The sequence below is a fragment of the Moschus berezovskii genome, chromosome 12, assembly GCF_049115385.1.
Source record: "Moschus berezovskii isolate FMDL1 chromosome 12, NW_MosBer_1.0, whole genome shotgun sequence".
Classification (NCBI taxonomy): domain Eukaryota; kingdom Metazoa; phylum Chordata; class Mammalia; order Artiodactyla; family Moschidae; genus Moschus; species Moschus berezovskii.
In genome coordinates, this window is record NC_142471.1 from 8,457,272 (window position 1) to 8,483,206 (window position 25,935).

Here is a 25,935-nt window from a genome sequence, read left to right on the forward strand (position 1 = left end):
TTACTAATGTGATAAATCTGAGTTTCTCAAGGATATGAAAGGAATACTTGTCCTATCTTAAATATCATCTAATACTTTATCTATAGGGGTATAATTTACATTCAATAAAGCATGTAGATATTAAGTGTTTGTTTCCAGGAGTTCTGACGACTGCATATACCCATGTAACCACTCACTACCTGAAGTAAGGTAGTTCATTTTTATCACTCCAAGAAATTTTCCTATGTACTTTTCCATTCAATTCCCCTTCTTACTGTCCCCTTCCTCACAGAGACAATTACTGTCCTAAATTCTATGACTGTATCTTAATTTCGCCTGTTCTAGGGCTTCATATGAATGGAATCATAAAATGCCTACTTGTTGGTTTTCGGTTGTCCCTTTCAATGACACCACGATTTTGAGCTTCATCCATACTGATGGGTGCATCAGTAGTCAATTCATTTTTTTTAAAATTTTTATTGGAGGCTAATTATTTTACAGTATTATATTGGTTGGTTTTGCCATACATTGACATATTGTTATGTAGCAGTCTATTGTCTTGCCTAGAAAATCCCATGGACGGAGGAGCCTGGTAGGCTGCAGTCCACGGGGTCGCAAAGAGTCTGACATGACTGAGCGACTTCACTTTCACTTTTCACTTTCACCCATTGGAAAAGGAAATGGCAACCCACTCCAGTGTTCTTGCCTGGAGAATCCCAGGGACGGGGGAGCCTGGTGGGCTGCCGTCTATGGGGGTCACACAGAGTCGGACACGATTGAAGTGACTTAGCAGCAGTAGCAGCAGCAGCAGTCTATTGTATAAATAAATATATCACAGTTTATAGATTCTCCCATTGACAGATACTTGGGTTATTTCCAGTTTTTGGCTGTTAGTAAAAAGGCTGTCATGGATATTCTTCTACTTGTCTTTTTATGGACATATGTTTTAATTTCTCTTAGATAAATACCTAAAAATGGAATTGTAGCATCACAGGCTAAGAGTATATTTAATTTCATAAGAAACTGCTAAACAGAATGGTTACACCACTTAAATTCTCCATCTATTGCTTGCTAAGTGATAGAATTTATAGATTCCAAAACAGCTTGAGTATTTTGATTTTACCATTCCAGATGATCAACAAATATTTTAACTTACTGTAAATATTTTTGAAATATGTTATATGTACTGTTATTTGAGCCATTCAGTATAGATGTCTCATGGATAATATAATGCTTTAAAAAGTCTCTAAACAGTTCTTAAAGAAAACACTTCAAGATTTAGTAACAAACTATGAAGGATCTTATAAGAACTCAGGTATAGAACTTCTTAAACACTGGAAAAAGGGGAATTAAACAGATTAAACAAACTGACTCTAGTAAACAGCATCTAAAGAAAGACCTCAGAAAATATTTGTTTGGTTGCTGCTGCTGCTGCTGCTAAGTTGTTTCAGTTGTGTCCGACTCTGTGCGACCCCACAGACGGCAGCCCACCAGGCTCCGCCGTCCCAGGGATTCTCCAGCAAGAATACTGGAGTGGGGCGCCATTGCCTTCTCTGATTTGTTTGGTTAGAAAACTATATTCAGGTATCTGGCATGAAAATACAGTTTAAATTCAGTTCTTGATTTGTACAGTTTTATGATAATCATTACTTATGAAGTATTGGGGTACTTACTTGCAGGGATGGGCTAAGACAGTCTCGCAGTATTTCCTGATGATTTGGTTCACGAACTATTTCAAAAATTTGCTTTCTCTCTTGCGAAGGGTGGGCTGGAGATAACATATGCACGAGCAGTCTCCCAAGCTGCATTCGGAAGGTTTCCTTACAAGACCATAAGATTTTAGCCCACTGCTGTTTGGAACTACTGGTTTTACCTGAAGCCTTAAATCAAAACAGGAATGAATTAGGATCAAATTTCTTAAGCAATAATATAATAACCTCAACACAGCTCTAAAAAATCATGGAACATGTTTTATTCTAGAATTTTCAAACAGTTGAAATTAGGAAGATATACACATCCACACAAACAGGGTTTTAAAAGAGATGGATGTACATCAATGTTTATAGTGGCATCGTTCAAAATAGCGTAAAGGTATAAACAATCCAAATACCCATTGATGGATGAATGGATAAACAAGTGTGATATATTCTAACAGAACAGTGGTTTAGCAGGGACTGGGGAAGAGAGTAATGGGGAGTTACTGTTTAATGAACACAGAGTTTCAGTTTCGGATAATGGAAAAATTCCTAGGGATGGACAGTGGTAATGGTTGCACAACAATGTGAATGGACTTAGTATTACTGATTTGTACATTTAAAAATTGTTAAAATAGCAAAATTTATGCAATGTATGAGTGAGTGAGTGAAGTTGCTCAGTTATGTCTAACTCTTTGTGACCCCATGGACTGTAGCCTACCAGGCTCCTCCAACCTCAGAATTTTCCAGGCAAGAGTACTGGAGTGGATTGCCATTTCCTTCTCCAGGGGATCTTCCCAATCCAGGGATCGAACCCGGGTCTCCCGCATTGTAGGCAGATGCTTTACTCTCTGAGCCACCAGGGAAGTCTTATTTTACCACAATTTAAAAAGGGAGAGATAAAGAAGTTAAAGTCCTAAGACACTTAAAAAAATTACCCAGGGTTTGGAAATTTTGAATGGAAAAAAAAACCATCAAAGGACAACAGTAAATAAGCCTACCTGGATTTTACAATATAAAAGAGAAGGATTCATAACAGAGGCTTGAATTAGTACTAAAATATTGAATATTGCTGTTGTTGTTTAGTTGCTAAGTTGTGTTCGACTCTTTTACGACCCCATGGATCAGGTGGCTCTAGTGGTAAAGAACCTGCCTGCCAATGCAGGAGATGTAAGAGATCCAGGTTTGATTCCCTGACTTGGGAAGATTCCTTGGAGGAGGACATGGAAACCTGCTCCAGTAGTCATGCCTGGAGAATCCTATGGACAGAGAAGCCTGGCGAGCTACAGTCCATAAGATCGCAAAGTCGGACAAAACTGAAGCAACTTAGCATCCATACATAGACTGTAGCCCATCAGGTTTCTCTGTCCACGGGATTTTCCAGGCAAGAATACTAGAGTGGGTTGCCATTTCCTTCTCCAAAGGATCTTCCTGACCCAGGGATCAAAACTTTGCCTCCTGTACTGGAAGGCAGATTCTTTAACACTGAGACACCAGGGAAGACTAAAATATTGAGTAAAACTGCCACAAATTAAGAATTGTATATAAATTGATCATCAATATCCCTTAACAAATAACCAAATAAGCTGTGCTTTTGAAGGTGGTCCCACAAGGGTTAACCCAATCCTGATCCTTTATCTGGTTTAAAAATTGGAATCAGTATACATTTTAGAGTTTATTTTGAGTTTTGGAAATGGCTCTCCAGTAACTCCTAGTCCTAAGGGCTCTGTGTGAATAACTCAGTTCTAAGTGGAACCTGCAGACAACCAAATCTAGTTATATTGGCAGAATCATGATTTATGAGTTCTGCTAGAATTAGGTTAGCCTTTGCTCTCTATGAGCGTACTGACCAATTTTTTCCCTACGTTCAACTATAAATGACCCACAAAAACCTAAGTGAGTTGATGATAAATGAAGCCTGATGCTTCTCAGTATTCTCTACATAATTTTGAAGATATTAGATCTGTTTAAGCCAACATCTACACTTCATAATTATCCATAATAATAACTCTAGAATAAGCAGCTATAAATAAAGTCCTTTAAAAACAGGTTATTAGTTTAAGCTCTCATAGTAATCATCAAATTCCTATTCTTTTCTGATGCTGATTTTATTTAATAAATTACAATATTAGAAAACATCTTTTGGGTTATAGACTTAAAAATTAATGCTGCATGAAGTGAGTAGTTCCAAAAAAGGCAAATTAGCAATACATTTTACTTCATTATTAAAATTCAAGTTGTCTGAGTTTCAGAAAAGTCTGTGAAAGTGTAAGAATAAGATTTTGAAAACATGTAATACAGACACTTCTCCTCAGGATGGCAGAGGATGAGATGGATGGCATCACCAACTCAATGGACATGAGTTTGAGTAAGTTCCAGGAGTTGGTGACGGACAGGGAAGCCTGGCGTGATGCAGTCCATGGGGTTGCAGAGTTAGACACGACTGAGCAACTGAACTGAACTGAATACAGACACATAAAACCTCTACTCCTTCTTTGTGAATGAACACTTCCCATGTAACTAATTTACTCACACTAGATACTTTGAATCCTTCTACCAGATACATGAACATTTCTTTCTGAAATGGATTGAAAACAGAAGTCCGTTCATGATGAATATTTTCTTCAGAAATTTCAGTCTGGGAAGCTGAGGTCCTGCTTTGAGTTGCACTTTCTGGAGTACTCAAAATGTCAATAATATCTGGATTAAATTCTTTGAATTAAAAGAAGAAGAATAAATTAGTCAAATCACTGATACTAAGCCATTACAAATGATAGTGGCAAAAATATTCTATGTAATTACTAATTCAGTTGTCACAAATATAAACATGCAATAGCTGTATTTGATATAAAAAATATACTAGAGAAAGTGAATTCACCTAAAACAATGCAGAAATTAAAGCATACATGAGTCATGCAATCCTAAATTAAAGCTTTATTTTATTAATGAAGATAAATTAAACTACAAAATTATTAAAGTTATGAAGGTTATTGTACAAATTAAACATAAAGACCATGTTATATTTACATTAGACAGATGTGCAGACCTGTTTAACCGGACAAGCTATCCCATTAAATGCTGTGCGTGTGATAACAGTTCAATTTCACAGTTTACTCTAGAGGCTGGTTGTCCCAAATGTAAATTAGAAAAGTTAAAAAAAATGGGTGTCACCTGAACTTTTTTAGAATTTTGGCTTATTTGTATTGTTTTTGAGTATATTTCTTTGCATAGCTTTTTTAGTGTTTGTTATAGGCATTAGAGTTCATACATAAAGAATGGCTAAAACTGAAAACAGTGAAACTTCTAATGCTGGTGAAGACATGAAGAAAACTGGATCACTCATACATTGCTGGTAGGAATATAAAATTATACTGCTACTCTAGAAAAGTCTGGCAGTTCCTTAGCAAGAACAAAACACACAACTATCATACCACCTAGAAACTGCACCCTTGGATATTTATCCCAGAAAAGCAAAGACCTGAGTTCACACAAAAACTTTCACATAAATGTTTACAGCAGCTAGCTTTATTTGTAATAGCCCCAAATTGGAAAGTACCCAGATCATCTTTCAACAGGTAAATGAATAAACTGTACATCCATGCTATGGAATATTACTTTTTCCAGACTATTGATCAGACTATTGATACATGTAACATCCAGGATGGCTCTCCAGAGAATTATGCTGAGTAAAAAAAGTCAATCTTACACATACTTTATGGTTATATACTGTATGATTCCATTTATTTAACATTCTTGAAATGATGAAAATATAGAAATGGAGAACAGATTGATATTTGCCAGCAATTAAGGAAAGGGCGGGTGTGGGAGGAAAGTGGATGTGGCTCTAAAAGGCAACATACAGATCCTTATAGTGATGGAAATGTTCTTTTTCTTGAGTATAGTGATGTCAATATCCCAGTATTGATACTGAACTACAGTTTTAGAAGATCCATGGGGGGAAACTGGGTAAAGGGTACACAGGATCTCTCTGTAGTATTTCCTAACAATTGCATGTGAATCTATGACTATTTCAAAGAAAAGTTTAAAAAATATACTGGAGGTGCTATACTATTTTAAATTTCAATGGTCAGTCTAGGCCAGCATTTAACATATTAAAAAGTAGAATTTTATTCAAGGCTACTGGTTCCAAATAAATTATTTTACTAGTATGGATACTAAAAAATTTTTAATGCTGTTAAAAGAGCTGAAATTTAGTCAGTTCTCTTTACCGGCTGAGCCACCAGGGAAGCCCCTCTCTTAAATTATTTTCATTTCAAAACCTGAGCAAGAACACATTTATTCTCTAGTCCTACCTTGATAAACAATCCTGTTAACTGCGAAAACGGTGAGCCTCTGCAACCTCTGTGCAAGCTCTGTTTCAGTCGCCTGGACAGGGTTCTCTTGGCTCATTCTCCGTTGCATCATCACATGAAGTTCATCACTTGCTACTGAACGCATTTTCATCAGAAGAGAGTCAGTTTGAGTAAGGGGAAATTTTCGAGGACCTTTAAGTATATAAATTAAAACATCAAGTTCTGGAGTTAACAAGAATCAAAGAAACCATTTTTGCTATAACTTTTTGATTATCAGACAATGAAAAGAATTTAATTTAATTCAAAGGTAATTTATACAAGGAAAGACAGTGATTAAGAGAAAGTGATGTTTTTCCCTCTTTGAAGAAGTGCAACAGTACCTCTGATTTCAAAGTCCTAAATTACAATACTATAGCTTGTGACATAGCTTAGTAGGATGGATATCCCTTGGTAAAATTTTAGTCCTCTGAAAAACTCAATTAGAAGGGTGTATATATTCAAACGTTTTCAAATACCGTTTCACTTCTTTGTATTCCAAAATATTCAATAGATTTTTTTAAAGCATATCATGTTTTAGCAAGAACATTACTATTTTGGGGTAATTAACATTGCTGAATTTTATAAATCAGTTTTGAAACGTGTATATAGTGACATAATAGAAATCAACCAAATACAGTGAAGAATTCAGAGAGTATAATTTCAGTAATTTATTATTAAAATGATTGGAAACATGCATCACATGTGATTCAATCCTACAAAAAGCATTTCCTGAGAAAGGTTTCCTTAGGCTGAAGAGGCAGGAATGGCTTCCTGCACTATTACTGCACCTGCACCAAGAGGCACCCCACAGGGAGTGGATCCAGGAGAAAAGGAGGTAACTGAGTCTTGATTTAATGGACTGAAGGAGAAGGGCATCGGAAGATGACCATAGGAACCAAAATGACGTCTTGGTAGGTGAGGAATAACGGAATCCTTCATTGGAATTGAACCTTTTTTTAAATTATGAAAGCATATATCAAAGTCCACAAATAGCCTCTATAAACATTACTTACAATAGGATTTAATGACTCATCCTGCAAGATATTGAAATATTTTAATAGCATTTTAGATTGTCCAGTATTTTAGGTAATCAGTATTTTTATCAGTTAATACAGCTTGGTGTGTAGAGTCAGTCACCTTTGAGACAAAAATGAAGCAAATAAAAAGAAAAATTCATATCTGGGATATATTCAAGGACAATATCATCAGATTACGTTCTTAATTTAAGCAAGTCATCCTAATCTCTGATACAACAGACCTGGAAGGAGTGGGTGTGAAATGACACAAAGAGATGGATGCATGGCCTCCATCCAGCACTTTCTAATTCTAGGCCTTGGTGGATTTGTGACATGAGGAAGCTGGACTGGATGACTTTCAAGGTCTTTTATCCATTAAAAATTTTTTAGGATTCTATAAGCCTCATATATGTGGCTGGAATGTGAAGTCAAGTGGGCCTTAGGAAGCATCACTATGAACAAAGCTAGTGGAGGTGATGGAATTCCAGTTGAGCTATTTCAAATCCTGAAAGATGATGCTGTGAAAGTGCTGCACTCCATACGCCAGCAAATTTGGAAAACTCAGCAGTGGCCACAGGACTGGAAAAGGTCAGTTTTCATTCCAATCCCAAAGAAAGGCAATGCCAAAGAAGGCTCAAACTACCGCACAATTGCCCTCATCTCACACACTAGTAAAGTAATACTTAAGCCAGGCTTCAGCAATACATGAATTGTGAACTTCCAGATGTTCAAACTGGTTTTAGAAAAGGCAGAGGAACCAGAGATCAAATTGCCAACATCCGATGGATCATCAAAAAAGCAAGAGAGTACCAGAAAAATATCTACTTCTGCTTTATTGACTATGCCAAAGCCTTTGACTATGTGGATCACAATAAACTGTGGAAAATTTCTCAAGAGATGGGAATACCAGACCACCTGACCTGCCTCTTGAGAAACCTGTAGGCAGGTCAGGAAGCAACAGTTAAAATTGGACATGGAACAACAGACTGGTTCCAAATAGGAAAAGGAGTACATCAAAGCTGTATATTGTTACCTTGTTTATTTAACTTATATGCAGAGCACATCATGAGAAATGCTGGGCTGGAGGAAGCACAATCTGGAATCAAGACTGCCGGGAGAAATATCAATAACCTCAGACATGCAGATGACACCACCCTTATGGCAGAAAGTGAAGAAGAACTAAAGAGCCTCTTGATGAAAGTGAAAGAGGAGAGTGAAAAAGTTGGCTTAAAGCTCAACATTCAGAAAACTAAGATCATGGCATCTGGTCCCATCACTTCATGGGAAATAGATGGGGAAACAGTGGAAACTGTGTCAGACTTTATTTTTCTGTGCTCCAAAATCACTGCAGATGATGATTGCAGCCATGAAATTAAAAAGACTCCTTGGAAGGAAAGTTAGGACCAACCTAGACAACATATTAAAAAGCAGAGACATTACTTTGCCAAGCAAGGTCCATCTAGTCAAGGCTATGGTTTATTCCCGTGGTCATGTATGGATGTGAGAGTTGGACTGTGAAGAAAGCTGATCGCCGAAGAATTGATGCTTTTGAACTGTGGTGCTGGAGAAGACTCTTGAGAGTCCCTTGGACTGCAAGGAGATCCAACCAGTCCATTCTAAAGGAGATCAGTCCTGGATGTTCCTTGGTAGCACTGATTCTGAGGCTGAAACTCCAATACTTCGGCCACCTGATGCTAAGAGCTGACTCATTTGAAAAGACCCTGATGCTGGGAAAGATTCAGGACAGGAGGAGAAGGGGACAACAGAATATGAGATGGTTGGATGGCATCACTGACTGAATGGACATGGGTTTGGGTGGACTCCAGGAGTTGGTGATGGACAGGGAGGCCTGGCGTGCAAGAGTTCATGGGGTGGCAAAGAGTCGGGCACGACTGAGTGACTGAACTGAACTGAATAAGCCTCATGTGGCATACAGCAATTGCATTTACTTAGGCAGTGTGAGAAATATAATCCCAGTAGAAGAAGCTATAGAATTTAGGGGGAAAAAAGGAGAATGGTTTGAAGAAATAACTAAAAGTCTATTATCCACTTTAAAATGACTCAAAGGAAAAATAAACGATAGCAAACTGGGAGCTCTGCAGGGCTTTCAGGCTCAAAGTGATAAAATCACTAGTAACTGAAGAGAGAGATGACAAACTGTTAAGAGAAATCACAGATCAAACAGAAATTAGCACAAGGGTGTTGGGTTAGCCCTGGCACAGGCAGAAAAGAAACTAAAGCAGGGATCTAGGTAGAAAAGCAAAGAAGAAATGGATACGAGAATGAGAGACATTAAAAAGGAAGAAATAGCAGGAATTTGTAGTAAATCTACTTTCCTCTATCAACAGAGGGTGGTTCCACCTAAGGAGTGTCTGACTAAGAAATCCTGCAAAGGAAAAATGGTCTAAAAGTCACCTTCTGTCATGCGGGCAGCTGAATACTACTGCCAGACTGGGTAAAAGGTGGAATTCAACCTGTAAGAAGAGGGAAGTTCAAGAGGAGAGACTATAATAATATACTAAATTAAGGAAGGAATTATAGGACAATACATTTAGTTATATGGATGTTTTACATGTTTTATCTACCTAAGATTTTGTTTGGTGTAATGGAAACATATTCCTGGAGTGCTGCATAAGCCTAGCACACTGCAGTTCATGGGGTTGCAGTCGGACATGACTCAGCAACAGAACAACAACAAACATATTCCCACGAAACAATGTATATTTAATAGCTTTTCTCTACAGAAGAGTATTTCATGTGGTTCTAAACTTTGGCATAGCACCCAACACAATGAAGTAGTTTATCACAAGTAGAAGAAAGATTTGTATTTAAAAGCCCTTAAGACTGTAAGGGTTGGTTAAATCTCAATTTACCAAGTACTCTGGAGAAGTGTGTGTGTGTGTGTGTGCGCGCGCGCGCACGCCTGTCTATGTACATATATATCCACTATATAGAGATATATATATGTATACGTGTGTATATACATAAAGTCAATGTGGGGAGTGTTTATACTATCTTTCTGAATTAATGTGTATAAACATCAGAGCAGATTTTGTGGGAAAAAAGATGAACCAGAGGGATGGGATGGGGAGGGAGGTGGGAGGGGGGTTCAAGATGGGGAACACATGTATACCCAGGGCAGATTCATGTCAATGTATGCCAAAACCAATACAATAATGTAAAGTAATTAGCCTCCAACTAAAATAAATAAATTTTAAAAAAATAAAAAAATTAGGATAATTAAAAAAAATTATAATTTGATGATATATCCTCATTTACAGCAAGCCCTAAGGTGCATATAGTAACCACATCCAAGCACTATTATCTCCTGCCCTGACTACTGCAATAAACCGTGCACTTCCCACTGCCTTTCCCACTTTCCTCTAATCCACTCTGTACACAGAAACCAGAGCTGTCTTTATGAAATGAAAGTCTGGTTATGTCATGCCACCTACTTAAAAGCCTTTGACAACTTCCCACTAGGATAAAATCAAAACTCCTTAACATGGCCCATATGAACTGGCTCACACCATCCTGTAGCACCATCTCATCAAGGACTACGCTCCAGCTCCATGGCTTTCTTTCTGTTCTCTGAACAAGCTGAGCTTTTTGCTACCTCGGGACCTGCACATCAGCTGTTCATTCTGCCTGTAACACTCACTGACTTCTCTAATTCCTTTCTCATCCCTTATACTGAAACCTCACTTCCTCAGAGACTTCCCTAACCCTTCATGTAAATCAGGTTGCCCTGCTCTGCATGGTCTCTATTTCAGTCCTCTGTGTTTCTCTATCATTTTATGGTAGGAAGGTGAAATCTGTGTCTTTCTTAATCCTTGCATCTTTAACATTTAACACGGTGCTTGGCACATGGTAGGAGCTCAAGGGATAACTGAACGAGAACAGCATTGAAGAGAAAGCTACAGAATAATTTCCTCTGGGAGAAAAACCTTCTCTAACACTAGTTTAACTTCTGAAACAAAGCAATGTTTTAAAATGTGAGTGACATAAGAATATAGGAAAGTCAAGCTACCTTCTATTTATAGTTAGTAAAATATTATTTAAATACTCACCAGCAATGCTCTTTCGCTTTTGAAACATTGTATGATGGGGAGCAGAAGGCGACTGAAGTGAATCTGTAAGGTTTTCAGAGTCATGATTTGCAGTGGTCCTTATAAATTCCATAGCAGCCTGGAGAACTCTAAACTGTAGAGCAACAGCCATATCTAAAAACAGAAGATACTAGAATGTTTTCAAGCTATGTGGTTGTAATTGAGTTGACTTTTATATTAATACTAATGCAATATCAAAACTGCCAATAATATTTTATTAGACATAAATTTTAAAATTCTGATCATGGGTTCTTGATGGTAGTAAACATTTTGAGCTGTCTTTAAAAGCAATTTTAAAGCAAATTTCCAAATTTAATGGAAAAATACTAGTCACAAATGTATTTCATTTCATGTAATTGTCTTAAAAGAATAGGCTTTTTAATATAGAAGGCAAAAGTTTAAGCAGAAATTCTCACATTCTTCTGCCCCATATTCACTTTCATATTTGCCACTAAAGAAAATTAAAGGGTATTATTATTCAACATAAGCCTTTTAATTCTACTTGGCAAGAAAAATCAGCAGCTTCTTTTAATGATATGTTGCCAGCTACTAATTACATCAGGGCGTCACTTGTAATTTTTGCCACTTAAAAAGGCTCCTTTTTAAAGCCAGTAAACAAAGTTAAGGGTGAACATTTAGTAACACAGTTTCCTCTCCTCTAACCCACTCTCTCTACAGAAGTCAGAGAAAGAGATGAGGTTCTAATAACATTTTTGGCTATTATACAACTGCTCCCCCCAATCCATAAAAATTAAATCTTACTTTGGGTCCTCTTGTTTTTGCTATTTTGAAGATATCCAAGCAGTACAATAAGGTCTTCAATAACTCTAAAATACTGTGAGCCTGAGGAACTGCAAGCATGAATTGTAACTGCTATGAAAAGTTGCTGTATATCACAAGCAAGCAATCTGTATTCATTCAAAGGAATGCTAAAGAAAAAGAACAAATAATTTAAGGCAAAAGAACTGGTTTAAATTCCTGTTCTGTTAGCATGCATTCATTTGATATTTATCCATGCTTACTCTATGGCAGGTCATACGAACTACAGGCTAGGGACAGATAAAAAGACAGATTTTGACTCCTGTCAAAATTAAGCTTGCAGAGGACCAGACAAGCGAACAGATAACTATAACCAGTAAACGGTGGTAAGAGCAACAACAGAGACTAACACAAGATACTGTGGGCATGCACCACTAGGTTCCCAGCCACCGAAGGTTCTATGGGTATGAAGAGGTATATTCAGAGGCTTCTCAGAGATGGTGACTCTGAATAAATTAACTGACCTCTCTGAACCCCACTCACATAAAGTATAGTTATTTGAAGGGTTAAAGGAGACAAAGATTTGAAGGTATACTAATCACTCGCGTGTGTGCTCAGTTGCTTCTGTCATGTCCGACTCTTTGCTACCCTATGAATTATAGCCTGCCAGGCTCCTCTGTCCATGGAATTCTCCAAGCAAGAATACTGGAGGGGGTTGCCATGCCCTCCTCCAGGGGATCTTCCTGACTCAGGGATTGAACATGTGTCTCCTACGTTTCCTGCACTGCAGGCAGATTCTTTACCACTGAGCCACTGGGGAAACCCACATGAATCACTTATAAGTACCTAATAAATATAAATTAGTTACTTCTGTCCCTCAATTTTTAACCTTGTTCATCCACCTCAGTGTGTGATATTAAGCTTCCCCACTCCACATTTTCAAAATCAAGCAAGAGTTAGAAATGGTAGCTTTTGAGGCCAATGAATAGAGGAGCATTTGGGACATTCTGTAAGCACAATTTATTTAAAACAACAGCATAACAAACAGCTCTCAGAAGGAGCCAGGGGTACTCTTTCCAAGTTCTACAAATTTCATGTACTGTAATCAAGACTAGACGTTTTGAGGAAATACAATACTTTGTATTTCTCATCTGCCCAAGACACAGATCCTAAATAAGACAGGTGCCCCGTGAAAACTGAACAAAGCTGACTATGAATTCTCTCTTGTACCGAGAGAGTCTCCCTGGCCTAGTGAGTCTTGCGGGCCTAGAGAATCACTGAGGATATGTTCTGCCTTCTCTGCAAAAGTATATTAATATTTAATGCTTTAACATGCAGTAAGATGGTGCTTCTGAAGATTTGTAATATTAATATTATACTAACAAAAAATGTTACACTGTATATCCTAAATGAGGACACCAAAGGCACAAAACCCAAATAAAAATATAACCTCCTAACATATTTTTTTAAATTGTTAATCAATCTGGTGGGCAACCATTTGCCAATGTACCTCCGACTGAGGGGACATATGTATACCTTTGGCTGATTCAGTTGATATATGACAGAAACCAACACAACACTGTAAAACAATTATTTTCCAATTAAAAATAAATAAATTAAAAACAAAGAAATTCAGTATGGTAGTTAACAGTGGGAGAAAACAGTGGGTAGGAAAAGTGGGAGAGTATGTTGACTGTAAAGCAGAGACTTTTGAAGTGAGAAGATTCAGCCTTACGTTCTCTATTTACTAGCTATATGATCTGCAGTAAGTTATTTTATCTTTCAAATTCTCAAATGTCCTATGCCGGAGGGGGATAATACTTTCTATAAGACCATAGTGGAAGCTTGGTAAATATATCTGAGGACAGGTAAATTTGTTCAGGGGCTTCCTAGGCGGCTCCCATGGTAAGAATCTGATTTCCAATGCATGAGTTGCAGGTTCGATCCCTGGGTCAGGAAGATTCCTTAGAGAAGGAAATGGCAACCTACTCCAATATTCTTGCCTGGGAAATCCCACGGACAGAGGGGTCACAGAATTGGACATGACTGAAGCGACTGAGCACACACACAAATTTGTTCCTTGTTTTCAGGTTCTAAATACCTAAATGTAGGTCATAAAAATAACTTTTTTTAAAAAAAACAAACTTTATTGAAAATGATGGAAAATATACTCTCTCAACTAATCTAATCAGATTTGAAGGAAAGAGATTCTTTGAAAATATTATGGAATATCAGATGCTTTAAAGTAACCTGCTACTAAAGTTTTTTCCTTTCCAAAGTTGTTAATCAGAGGTAGTTTTAAATAATGATTTAAACTTACTTCTTTTCTAATCCATTCAGGGCTGCTACTGTATTACACAACACGTAGAGTAGACCATTATCCAACAACATATCTGCTACCTTAGAACAAGAATTTAATATTTGGAGAAGAAGTAAGAGAGCATTATGCAAGAGTACATTGTCGTATAAGGAGGTCTCTATTAGTCCCAGTATAGGAATGACAGACCACTTCTGAAAAAGTCCCATGTTTTTCACATCTTCCAGATCAAATCTATAATAAATAATACACAAGAGCATGTTAGAAGCAACTAACCATGAAATAAGGAAAAAGTGATTGCAAAGTTGGCCGTTTTGTTGATCTAATTTTGAGTTTCTGTATACTATTTGCCTCTGTGATGGAGGTTGTGGTTTTTCCAGTGGTCGTTTATGAATGTCAGCGTTGGACTGTGAAGAAAGCTGAGCGCTGAAGAATTGATGCTTTCAAACTGTGGTGTTGGAGAAGACTCTTGAGAGTCCCTTGGACTGCAAGGAGATCCAACCAGTCCATTCTAGAGGAGATCAGTCCTGGGTGTTCACTGGTAGGACTGAGGTTGAAAATGAAACTCCAATACTTTGGCCACCTGAAGTGAAGAGCTGACTCACTGAAAAAGACCCTGATGCTGGGAAAGCTTGAGGGCAGGAGGAGAAGGGGACAACAGAGGATGAGATGATTGGATGGCATCCCCGACTCAATGGAAATGGGTTTGGGTGAACTCCAGGAGTTGGTGACGGACAGGAAGGCCTGGCGTGCTGCGGTTCATAGGATTGCAAAGAGTCAGACATGACTGAGTGACTGAACTGAACTGATGGAGGGAAGTTACTGATGTGTTTTACACCTCATTTTCCTTATCTGTCAAATGTGTGTGATGTATCTGCTCTACTTTCTTCTCAAGGATGTTGTGAGAATCAAATGAGATGATGCAGAATTGCTCTGAAAAAGCCAAAAGCTTATGCAAATGAAAAGCAATATTGTCAATGTACAATTAATAGGTCAATTACTTGAGGTTTGAACTGGCCTACTTGCAAACAAGTAGCAGACACTTAACAAAAAGACACATTTCTCTCTACTTTATCAGATATAGAAATAACAGTTTAACATTTCTGCCAAACTTTTGGCTTAGGAGAAAAATGTTCTTTAAGTTTTGCACTTATTCATTAATCCATGAGCATTACACCAGGGTCAAAGCTCAGCAATCGGTATGCCGATTTACTCTTCTCTCGGGTAACCAGCATCCCTGAGGGGAGTTAGGAGCTTGTCTATGGACCCCTCACATAATCTGCTGCTAAGACTATGGAGTCACCTTCTTCTCAGGGTAACACTGTATGCCAAATCTTGAATATCACTCTCTTTCATTTGATGCAGAATTTCTTTCTTTTCAGTGCCTAGCTAGTGAATGAAATGCAAAGGAAGAAGTTATAAAAAGAATATCACCTGGAAAATAATAAATTGGTTCACCTGGAAAATGACTTCTAGCAGATTTTTTCTAAAAGTGATAGAATAATTTTAAGAGTCACTTTAATAAATTTTACATTTAAGACAGAAGATCCCCAATTCTGGTGAAGGGAAGAACCCACTTACTCTTCATCAAGGCCGATACGTCGGCCAAAGAACATTTCAATGAAGCATTCTAGTAATTCCTGAGTTCCCCGATGAAGATACAACTGGTTGGCTAGTAAAGAAAACCCACGATTCTTCAGAAATTTATCTTTTTGTTCCTTGGATGCTCTATTAAAATATGCATCTAATAGCTAAGGAAAAAAATTAAGACGATTTAGATAATATATTAAAATTTTATATAACATATACAAATCAGACAGTGTACTACACCTGCAGTTGTCAGTTGTTTTTAACTTCACGTGTATAGAACATGAAAAGCTCAAAAAAAGGGGCCACCTCGTCAGCAAAACAAACAAACCTGAAACTTTCTCTCTGACTACTACAGAATGCTAATAATGCTGTCTTGGAGGTCTTAGGTAGCCTTAGTTGAATATAAGTAGAACATTTGTGCCTAACTCTGAAAAAAGAAAGATTAGTCAACACTGTACAATGCTTTCTCTCAACAAAAATATATATCCTAAACCTCTATTTTTCTAGACTTCCTGACATTTTATTTATTCTAAGCATGGGGCTAAACTTTTACTCTTTCCCAGCATCTTAAATGTAACATATATATAATCAAAGTAATTATTTTTCCTTCCAAACTCACTTCTTCCATGGTTCTGGTCTTACAGCACAGTAGCACCATCCTCCTAGACTTTAAGGCTGATCTCACTTTGGGCTTTTCTCATCCTGATTGCCCACGTGTAATTAGCAAAGTCTCTCTCCTCTATTGCAAAGAACGTCTCTCAAATCTGTCAGTCCTTTGACGTCCCACTTCCCCAGACCAGGTACTCATCATCTCTCCCCTGGATCACAGTGCTAGCCTGCAAACACAGTGCTCCCACCTCTTTCCCCTGCGATCACTCCCTCACAGTGGTGATAAAACTATTCTTTCCTAAAATACACATCTCTTTACTGCCCTACTTAAAAATCTTTCTAAGTTTACAGCATAATACAAAATACACCTTTTGCATGAATCCTGCCCTTGTTTCCCCATCAGAATTATTTGCTTTTCCTAGGCTTCCATTCTTCTTTATTAAGGCTACCACTGAAGCACCCATCACAGAAATTCTTACATTTTACTTAGTTGTGTATATGTCTCTCTCCCACACTGGTCTATAAACTCTTGAATGCAGGGGCTTATTCCCTTTCATATCCCACAGAGCAACTAGCCCAGTGTTTTTACACATGAGTTGGAAGCTAAGTAAATACTGGGTTGAACTGAGACTGCTTACACAATGTCCTACACCAAATTAAAACAGTGGGATTCTTTGAAGAACACTTCAAAGGGTTGTTTCCTAATGGGAACCACTCATATCAAACCTTTATTCACTCAATAATGTACTTAGGACCTTTTATATATCAAACACAAGATGCCTACCCTCATGGAGCTTATATTTCAGTGTGGGAGAGTTAAAAAAAAAGTACATAAATTAAAAAGGTAATTATAAGACATAACTAGGATGCTACTATAAAACAAATGAGGAGTACGGGTAGGCAGAAGATGATTAGGGCAAGTTTCTCTGAGAAGGTGACATCTGAGCTTAAACCTGAAGTTAAGTGTCTAACATTTGACAATAATACACTCAGGAGAGACCTCCAATGATCTATGTGTTCCTTGTAAGTAAAAGACTTAAAAAACACACTGATACAAAGCAATATATGGAGGAAGGCTTAAAACTGGATGATAATACATATAAAAACTGGGATAAGCAGTAACAAGTTATATCAGCTCATGATGCTTAAGAATAAAATAAGATTTCAGGTTTATTTGAATATGTATATTCAAATTTTAGAGTACATATATATTTATTCTTCCAAATTAAAGCAACATATTTAGTATTTGCCCTTACTTTAATAACTTCTTGTTGTACAGCAGGTGATGGGTGGTTGACGAGGACTAAAAGTGTATCTGCTTGAATGAGCCTGTCCATCACATCTTCCAGCATAACATCAGGCAGGATGAGAAGAACTCCACTTAAGAGTTCATACAACCCACAGCATATAGGTACCAAGCAGTCTTCGGTTACACTAAAACAGAGCCCCACAAAGGGTCATAAACATAATATCAGGGGGAAAAAAGTAGTGCATCATGATTACCTTAAGAACAGTAATAAGTAGTAATAATTTTCACATGTGAAACATAAGCTCATAAGGTTTAATAATGTTTCCTGATTTAACTGTGATTAACAAATTTGCCATCACTTTTTACTCACCAGTAGTTTTTAGATATATTGTCTACTAAACACTAGTCTGCTCTATCTGCCTCTGTGATTTCCAATGCCACTTGTGCTGTTTAAACTATTTAAACATTCAGGTGCTCAGCTGTACTGGCCACACTTCAAGTGAGTATGTGTCTTCTGCAGTAAACAGCACAGGTGAACATTTCCATCACTGTGGAAAGTTTCACTGATGGTGCTGATTTGGGGAACAATAATAAACCGTATAATTTTCCTAAACTGAAGCGTTTTTCTCTAATAATCATATGGAATTAAATTAACCATAAGATAATCTTTTCTTCAAGAATTACTTATGGTTTAGCCTTTAGTTAAATATGGAACTATCACCTAGTATTAAAGTAAGGAGAAAGGCATCTTTGCTTGTTGTTAACATACACGTTGTACTAAGTTACAGAATAAAGAGATTTCTACAAGTACAGAAATGCTTCAAAAAACAGTTTAAAAAAAGGGAGGAAGTGGTTGTCATACAAAAACGCATGTACCTGTGAGCACCTGTAGTTCGGCTGTGGTGTGACTCATAACCGAGAGAAAGAGCAAAGTTTTCCCAGTCATCGGTGTTCCTGTCACTGAGACTTGGCCACCGGCCGACAGCTGCAGAGCCGTTCTGTGAGGGGAAAGCTAGCCCCAGGCTGGCAATGGTGCTGTGGCTTTGCTGGAACGAGGCCAGTCCCTTTAGGTAAAGAGGTCGGCGCGGGCAGGACTCGTCCCCAGGACTGTCGTCTGGTCTGGGCTCTGTTCCCAAGTCTTTCTGATCTACGTTGACTGCCGGAAGTCCCAAGGCTCCTTTCGGGACATCACTGACAGAGGCTTGGGCCAAAAGGGCAGCTTCCATTTCACAAACCGTTTTTGCAGACTCACAGCTACTGATGAAGGCATCTTGTCTGCTTTTTTCCAGTGTCTCAGAACTCCCCAGAGGGCTCCATTTCTCTGGCTGGGAAGCAATGCCATCATCTACAAAACTCTGTAACTTGTCAATTCTACAACCCAAACTTCCAGTCAGTTTTCGTGGCTTTATGTGAGGTGAAGTAGGAAATGCTGGGAGGCTTCTAGAACGCAGCATACTGACACTTTCCTGCTTTGGAACAGCACTGGAAGAACTGTTTCCTGGTAAAAGTAGACAGGAAACAGCACTGAAAAGTCAGCCCAGTGGGGTCACATCTCTTCTGTCCCAGCCACAGTAATAACCCATTGATCCAGGGATGTTAGTGAGCCCATACAGGATAATGACTGCAGTGACTAATGCTTAAAACTTGTGTTAAAACCATTTTTGTTTCAACCACTTTTAATTAAAAATTTCCCAAAGTACCTATCTCTTGTTTCCTTAATAAAACACAATATTGACTGAAGGATTTCAAAGTTATTGGGATGAATGATCCTAATGAAGTGAAATTAAGTGAATTAAGTGAAAATCCATTTACCTCAGGCTAATAGTCATTAGGATGCAGTTTGTTTTAGATTTTTTTTTTTTTTTTGATGTGGACCTTTTTAAAAGAATCTTTTTTGAATTTGTTAACAAAATGTTTCTGCCTTATGTTTTTCTTTTTTTTTTTTGGCCACAAGGCATGCAGGATCTTAGCTCCTTGACCAGGGATTGAACCTGCACCCCCTGCATTGAAAGGTGAAATCTTAACCACTGGACCACCAGGGAAGTCCTGCGGATGCAGTTTAACACAATGGAAAGAGTGTTGGCTTTTTGATGAGATAGTTCTGTTAGTTAAGTGGCCCTAGGTAAATAATTTCATTATATGAGTGTTCATTTCTTCAAAGGTAAAATAAGCCCATAATAAATATGTGCTGAATAAATAGCAGTGATAGCCGTACTTGGTGTTATTATTACCAGGCTAAATGTCCCTAGACTGTTCTCTCACTCATTTCTGCAGTCACTTTTTGCTGCTATTATTAAGAAATAGTTTTTCTCTTCTTACCACAGCTCTCTAATTTTCTGCTCCTCGTATTCTACACAGAGGAGATGAGAAAAATCATTCTCATCCTTAATGTATGGGATATAAATGAATGCTCCTGAAGGTGTGGTTTGTGGGCCAGGAGCACGGAATCAGCACTGGTGTGTGACTGCTGGAAATGTACATTCTCACACTCCACCCCAGACTTGTTGATTCAGAATGTAGAAGGCAAGGGCCCAGAAATTTGTGTTTTAACAAGTTTTCCAGGTAATTTTTCAGCATCTAAAACTTGAGAAGTGCTATATACAGTAAATAAGGACTGAATGAACTGCTTAGAGCTCAGGCTCTGTGGCAAAGGAATAGCTCCATAGTTCAGAAGTTCTTTCTAGTCATTTCTGGAGTTTGGCTGGAGGAATAAGGCTGTTCAAATGACCTGGAGAAAATGGGGACATGATTGTACTAGAAAAAGTTTCAGAATTATGCTCAATGATCTTAAAAAGGACATATCCGATAAAATTCCAAATAAAACTAATTAAAACACAGCCTTAAAATATTATAATACAAGGCCATAAGATGTGCTAGGGAATAACCAAAACTCTTTGGGAGAGAAAGAAAATTGGACCTTAATACCCACATACCTTCACCCACTATCCATGTCTCTGTCTTTCTGGCCTATTTACTAATTTGCATCAGAGCTGGAGGTGGGACCTAGTCTTTCATGGGCTAATGAAATCTATGTTGAAAGAGGAAAACAGGCAGAGAAAACTTGGGGATGATGAAAAAGAAACCAGAAAGATAGGAAGTTGTCACAGAGAGTGGGAGACTGGAATTTCAGAGGTGGGAAGTATTCTTTGATGATGTTCAAGATGGACACAAGCAGACTGGAAGGTAAAGTAGAGGGAAGGTCCCCAGGGTCAAGGATCTCAATGAGGCTGCAGTACGGATGACCACTCACATGGTAAGTGAAGTTGTCCAGAATGAGTTCAGATGGAAAGGAGACAGTAAGCCAAACAAAGTTTTTGAAGAAAATGAGAAAATAAATCAGAAGCTTAATGAAAGACTGATAAAGGGAGACAAAGAATTCCAGAATAAAATAGCATGAGCCTCATCTATCTCCTAAGCTCTCCTGAGAATTACTTGCTATACTGAGTGTGAGTTACTAATCCTTAAATATATTCTGTAATTGTAATGTTTAGCTTTCCATTTATTTAGTGTATCAGGTTGTGCAAACATGCATCTATATGCAGAACTAAATAGGAAAGGGCTATACTTTCATTATCACTTTTGTTTGTTTACCTTCAGGTGGTGAAGCAGTAAAATCAGAAGGGCTTATTATCATAAATCCAGGGCTAGTAACAGACTTTCCTCCACTGCTAGAATGCCTCAAGTACATGATTGACTGTACTTTTTCCTGAAAGATCTTGCCATCTAGAATCAAAATAAATTTTGAGAAAATTTTTAAAAAGGATAAAACAAAAATACAACTTTAAAAGCAAGTCATTAAATACAAACGTTTACAAAAATATTCAAAGTAGAAAAAATGGTGTACTTTATACTAATGCACATTTGATATGTGAGGATACGCTACAATTTCTTACATTAGATTCTTTTGTTAACTAACACTAGCTACATTAACTTCTATTTTCTTTGAATTCCAACTGTACTTATAGCTATTTCTATAGTTTAACAGCTAACTGTTCACTTTTTATATGCTAACATGATCTCTCCAAGGAGACCGTTCATCTCTTCATTACTTGAGGGAAGGTCTATGTCTTTTGTTTTTACACAGCCCCAAGGTTGGGGGCGGGAGGAGAAGGGGACGACAGAGGATGAGATGTTGGATGGCATCACCGACTCTGTGGACATGAGTTTGAGTGAACTCCGGGAGTTGGTGATGCACAGGGAGGCCTGGTGTGCTGTGATTCATGGGGTCGCAGAGTCAGACACGACTGAGCGACTGAACTGAACTGAACTGAATATATGACTCCAAAAATTAATACATCCAGCTTAATCTTCCTTTCTGAGCTTCATACTTCTAAATTCAACTGCCTGATTTCTTAAATACAACACAAATGCAACAAATCTAAATGTGAGTCATCCTTCTGCCCTAAATTCACTCCTGCGTTGTTCTCTGGTTCCCATGGTAGAAGTACCCGTTTCCCACACAGGATCTGGGAGCCACCCTTGACCACAACCTTTCCTTTACCCACGTCAAGTCGGTCTCCAGGTTCTACCGACTTTGTTTCTTGAACTCTTGTCATCCCTAGCACAGTGCTATAATACAGGCTTTTATCACCCCTCACCTGGATTATTATCACAGACTTCTAAATGATATCTGGGATGGACATCTGGCCACCCTCAAATCCTCATAGCTACCAGGATTCTCTCCATCAAGTGGTAAGCTCTGCTTAAAACATTCCAGGGGCTCTCTGTTGCCTCCTTACCACTCTGGATAAAGTCCAAGTTTCTCATCTAGAGCAATCTCCATGAGCTATCTCCATGCCCCTCTACCAGCCTTCTTCCTTACATTAATGTCAGCAACACCAAGCCATTTGCTTTGCCTGGAAGGCCCTTCCCTTCAACTCCTAGTCAACTCAACTCAGAGCAGGTATCTCCTCCTTCAGGAAATAGCCCCTTGCAAAGTTCTATGCTACCAGAAGAAGAAACAGAGGCATTCCTGTGCTTTCCTCATGTTACACTTACCTGTTTATGCCTCTCTCCCCTTTACTAGACTGTAAGACCACACTTGACTCATCTTTGCAACTACCTTTTGCTACCAGAATCTTGACATTACTTTATTCACTAGACGTTCACTGAACCTAATACAAAGTCATGCTGCATAATTTCACTTGGCTTTTTACTGCAGCTGTGTCACTTTATTCACTATTACATGGCTTAAAATGGCTGTTTACAATCAGTTTCCCTCTCTAAATTTACTATTTAGCTTTCTCACATGTATACTCTGGCTTGCTTTCTTTCCACATCACATTTTCCTAGTTCTTTAAAAAATCTGATTATTCCATTTAAAAAAAAAATACTGAGATTACTCTTTCTTGTCCCATCCTTTATATAGTATTACCAATAATTCTATCCTTAGCTTCCTTTTTCCTTCTTTCTCCCAACACTTTTCTTCAGTGGTCTCATCAGTTCCCTGAGCTTCAACTCATTTCTATGCATTGTTCCTCTATGCTGAATTTTATTGTAATAATTTATATCGCAGTTTTTGGCTGAAAACAAACACAACAAAACAAAATCCTTCAATTACTCCTGAGTAGAACACAGGTTCAAGTTCTCTGGTCTTATATTCAAGGACTCATTTAATGTGATTTTGTGTGTGGTTGAATAAATGATGATCCCAAGCTACATTTATGATATTATTTCTCTACTCCTTTATAAATCTCCTATATTTGGCAAAATTCACTTTTATTTTCTCTATTTTTCCTTGCTTTAAGTCATTCTCTTCACCTGATAGTAAATCTCTAATCTTTTAATACCTATCAAAATTCTTCAATGCCCATGGCAGATTATTAATCTATTAAATTTCTCTCCACATCTGTCTGATAAAACCCTAACTCTCCTGAAATCAAATCAGTTCTTCTTTTGTATCTATTAGGTACTTGCCAAATACTATTTATTATAATTATTTCAGCACACACATTTACCCTCACCTCTTGGTTTTTAAGCTCTCTGAAGGCAGAGACTATGTCTGGTTCACTGTATGGCCCTCTTCCCTGTCCCAATTCCAGTGTGTAACTGAGCAGTTTCTAGCACACAGGTCATTCAATGAATATGAAGCAAACATGGATCAAATGGGAAGAAAAAAAAAACGAAAGTGGAAACAGCCAAGATCTAGCACAAATGATTATACCTACCTATGTGCAAAGAAAAATAGAAGTTTGTGGGGTTGTGACAAATGTAAGTATTAGTAGGAGGATGAACTGCTAAAAGGAAATTGAAGATAATCGTCAATAATTCCAAATCTGGAGGAGATCCAAGGACTTCTGCTGTAATTTTCACAAATGATCTACAAACTTCTCGGGGCATGGATATAAGCTGCCCCTCTTTCTGCTCCTGAAATAAAATAAAGACTCTCCTTAATTTAAAAAGAACTATCAACTAACATTTCTCATTTAAGCAAGAAAATTCTGTTTAAGATAGAACTGTGTTGGTTTCCTGCTCTAGACTAGATATTTACCATAAAACTGAGTTGCTATTTCACAGTTCAAGCAGTCTTGCTATTAAAATTTATTAAAACCAATGGCCCCATATAAATGTTAGCTATGACTAGTACTATTATCACTACTGTTCTGCTACTACTAGTTTGGGTTCAAAAGAGAAAATTTCCGATAGTCAAACCGGTTACGTGAATAGAGTATGTTCCAGTTTACAAAGTTATTACTCGCAACAAACAGCTCAGAGAGGTTTTATCCTTCATTTCTATAACATGAAGGCCTTAAGTGACTGTATGACTAACTTAAACCACATGGAAAACATCTCAGTAGTGCAGTATAACTCAAACTCAGACCTTTGATCTCCTTCTACTGCACCATCTACTGCCTGGAATAATCAGACCTGGCAGAATGCTACATAATTACCAAAAACAAAGACAGATATAAATAAATTATTTGTATATTCCAACTCCACCTCCCCAGTGTGTAGCAGCTGGCTTCTAGATCAAGGTTAGATCTTTCCTCTCTGTCCAAATACACAGTATATCTCTACATCCACTCTTCTTCATATATTCTTTTATATTGCTGAATCAGAAAACTTAAAAGGTAGAGTATTAACTTTAACACAGGTTAGTCTGACTACCTCAGATATACGGAGAGAACAGGAGTCTACAAAAGTCAGTCAGGATCTCACAATGGCCACGTCAAGACAAGAACACAGATCTCCGAACTTGCAATTCAGTGTCATTTCTGCCACAAACATCTTTTTTTTTTCTAACTTTCACCCCTGTGACTTCCCAGTGCTCCTGGTCACCACTTCAATTACTCACTCCTGAGTTCAGCTCAGTCTAAGCTTCTTCACCTTTGCCCTCTCCAATGACTCCTTACAAATAGTCACTGGTATCCTACCTCATTAAAAAAAAAAAATCCCTTAAATTGACCTATTGTGAAGCTTTTGTTAACAGTCTATTTCTCTTTTCTTTTGCTGTTGGACTTCCTAATAATCATGTATTCTCACTACCTCCAATGATCCACCACACATGCTTAAAGTTCCCAGAAATCTGGGTCTTGCCTTCTTCACTCTGATGAGATCTTGTAAGCTCTTAAGAATTTCCAAGCTGATGGCATTCTCCCTGTCCACATTTTCTGGGAACTTTCTACCTTATTTGGCTGTAGAGACCACCCCTGTCTAGGCAGGTTCTCCCCTCTCTGCCCATTTTCTTTACCTCTTTCACAGAAAAAATCTCATTGAAAGTCCCACAGAATTTCAGTCCATGGTATTGAGTTATTAAAAAAAAAAATCACTGCAGAAAATACCTCCAGAAGTAAAGTTACATAAGGAGTACCTGCAAAACCTGGCAAGTCAGTAGAAAGTGATGAACCACTCGAGCGTTCAATAACTGCTTAATATTAAACATCTGCTGCTGGTGGTCTGCTCTGATGAGGACTTCTAGGGCTGCCAGCAGAGTTTCCCAAATACCGTGCTGAGAAAACAAACATATGCACAGGGTTATTGAAAAACATGGCTTGTGCTTTTTAGAAGACATGCAATACATCAGTTTAACATTGTGTAAACACTCACAATATGTCAAAGATTAAATCTGTCTGAAAAAGCAAATCTAAAAATTTATTCCCAGACTATTACTTTTTCGGACAATAGGTCATTTCTAAAAATTTATGTTCAATGCAGTGCTGCATTAGGGGCTTTAGGACACTAACCTTTCTGTGGCATTAAATGAGGTACAGTATTTTCAAAAGATGAATTATCTTGGAGAACTTATTTACTATTTACTACAC

At 37.8% G+C, this 25,935-nt stretch overlaps 1 protein-coding gene across 1 annotated transcript in view; it reads right to left on the reverse strand.

Moving 5' to 3' along the window:
- The window catches only part of LYST (lysosomal trafficking regulator), a 179,699-nt gene that overhangs the window by 62,727 nt on the left and 91,037 nt on the right, over positions 1-25,935 (reverse strand). Inside the window, exons 20-32 of the mRNA XM_055425763.2 lie at positions 25,485-25,622; positions 23,842-24,040; positions 21,266-21,397; positions 18,551-19,172; positions 17,682-17,859; positions 15,808-15,977; positions 14,230-14,460; positions 11,913-12,079; positions 11,112-11,264; positions 6,814-6,975; positions 5,987-6,178; positions 4,207-4,385; positions 1,653-1,859 (exon numbers count right to left, since the gene is read on the reverse strand). Coding sequence (XP_055281738.2) covers positions 1,653-1,859; positions 4,207-4,385; positions 5,987-6,178; positions 6,814-6,975; positions 11,112-11,264; positions 11,913-12,079; positions 14,230-14,460; positions 15,808-15,977; positions 17,682-17,859; positions 18,551-19,172; positions 21,266-21,397; positions 23,842-24,040; positions 25,485-25,622 — 2,730 coding nt within the window. The remainder of the gene's footprint in view (positions 1-1,652; positions 1,860-4,206; positions 4,386-5,986; positions 6,179-6,813; positions 6,976-11,111; positions 11,265-11,912; positions 12,080-14,229; positions 14,461-15,807; positions 15,978-17,681; positions 17,860-18,550; positions 19,173-21,265; positions 21,398-23,841; positions 24,041-25,484; positions 25,623-25,935) is intronic.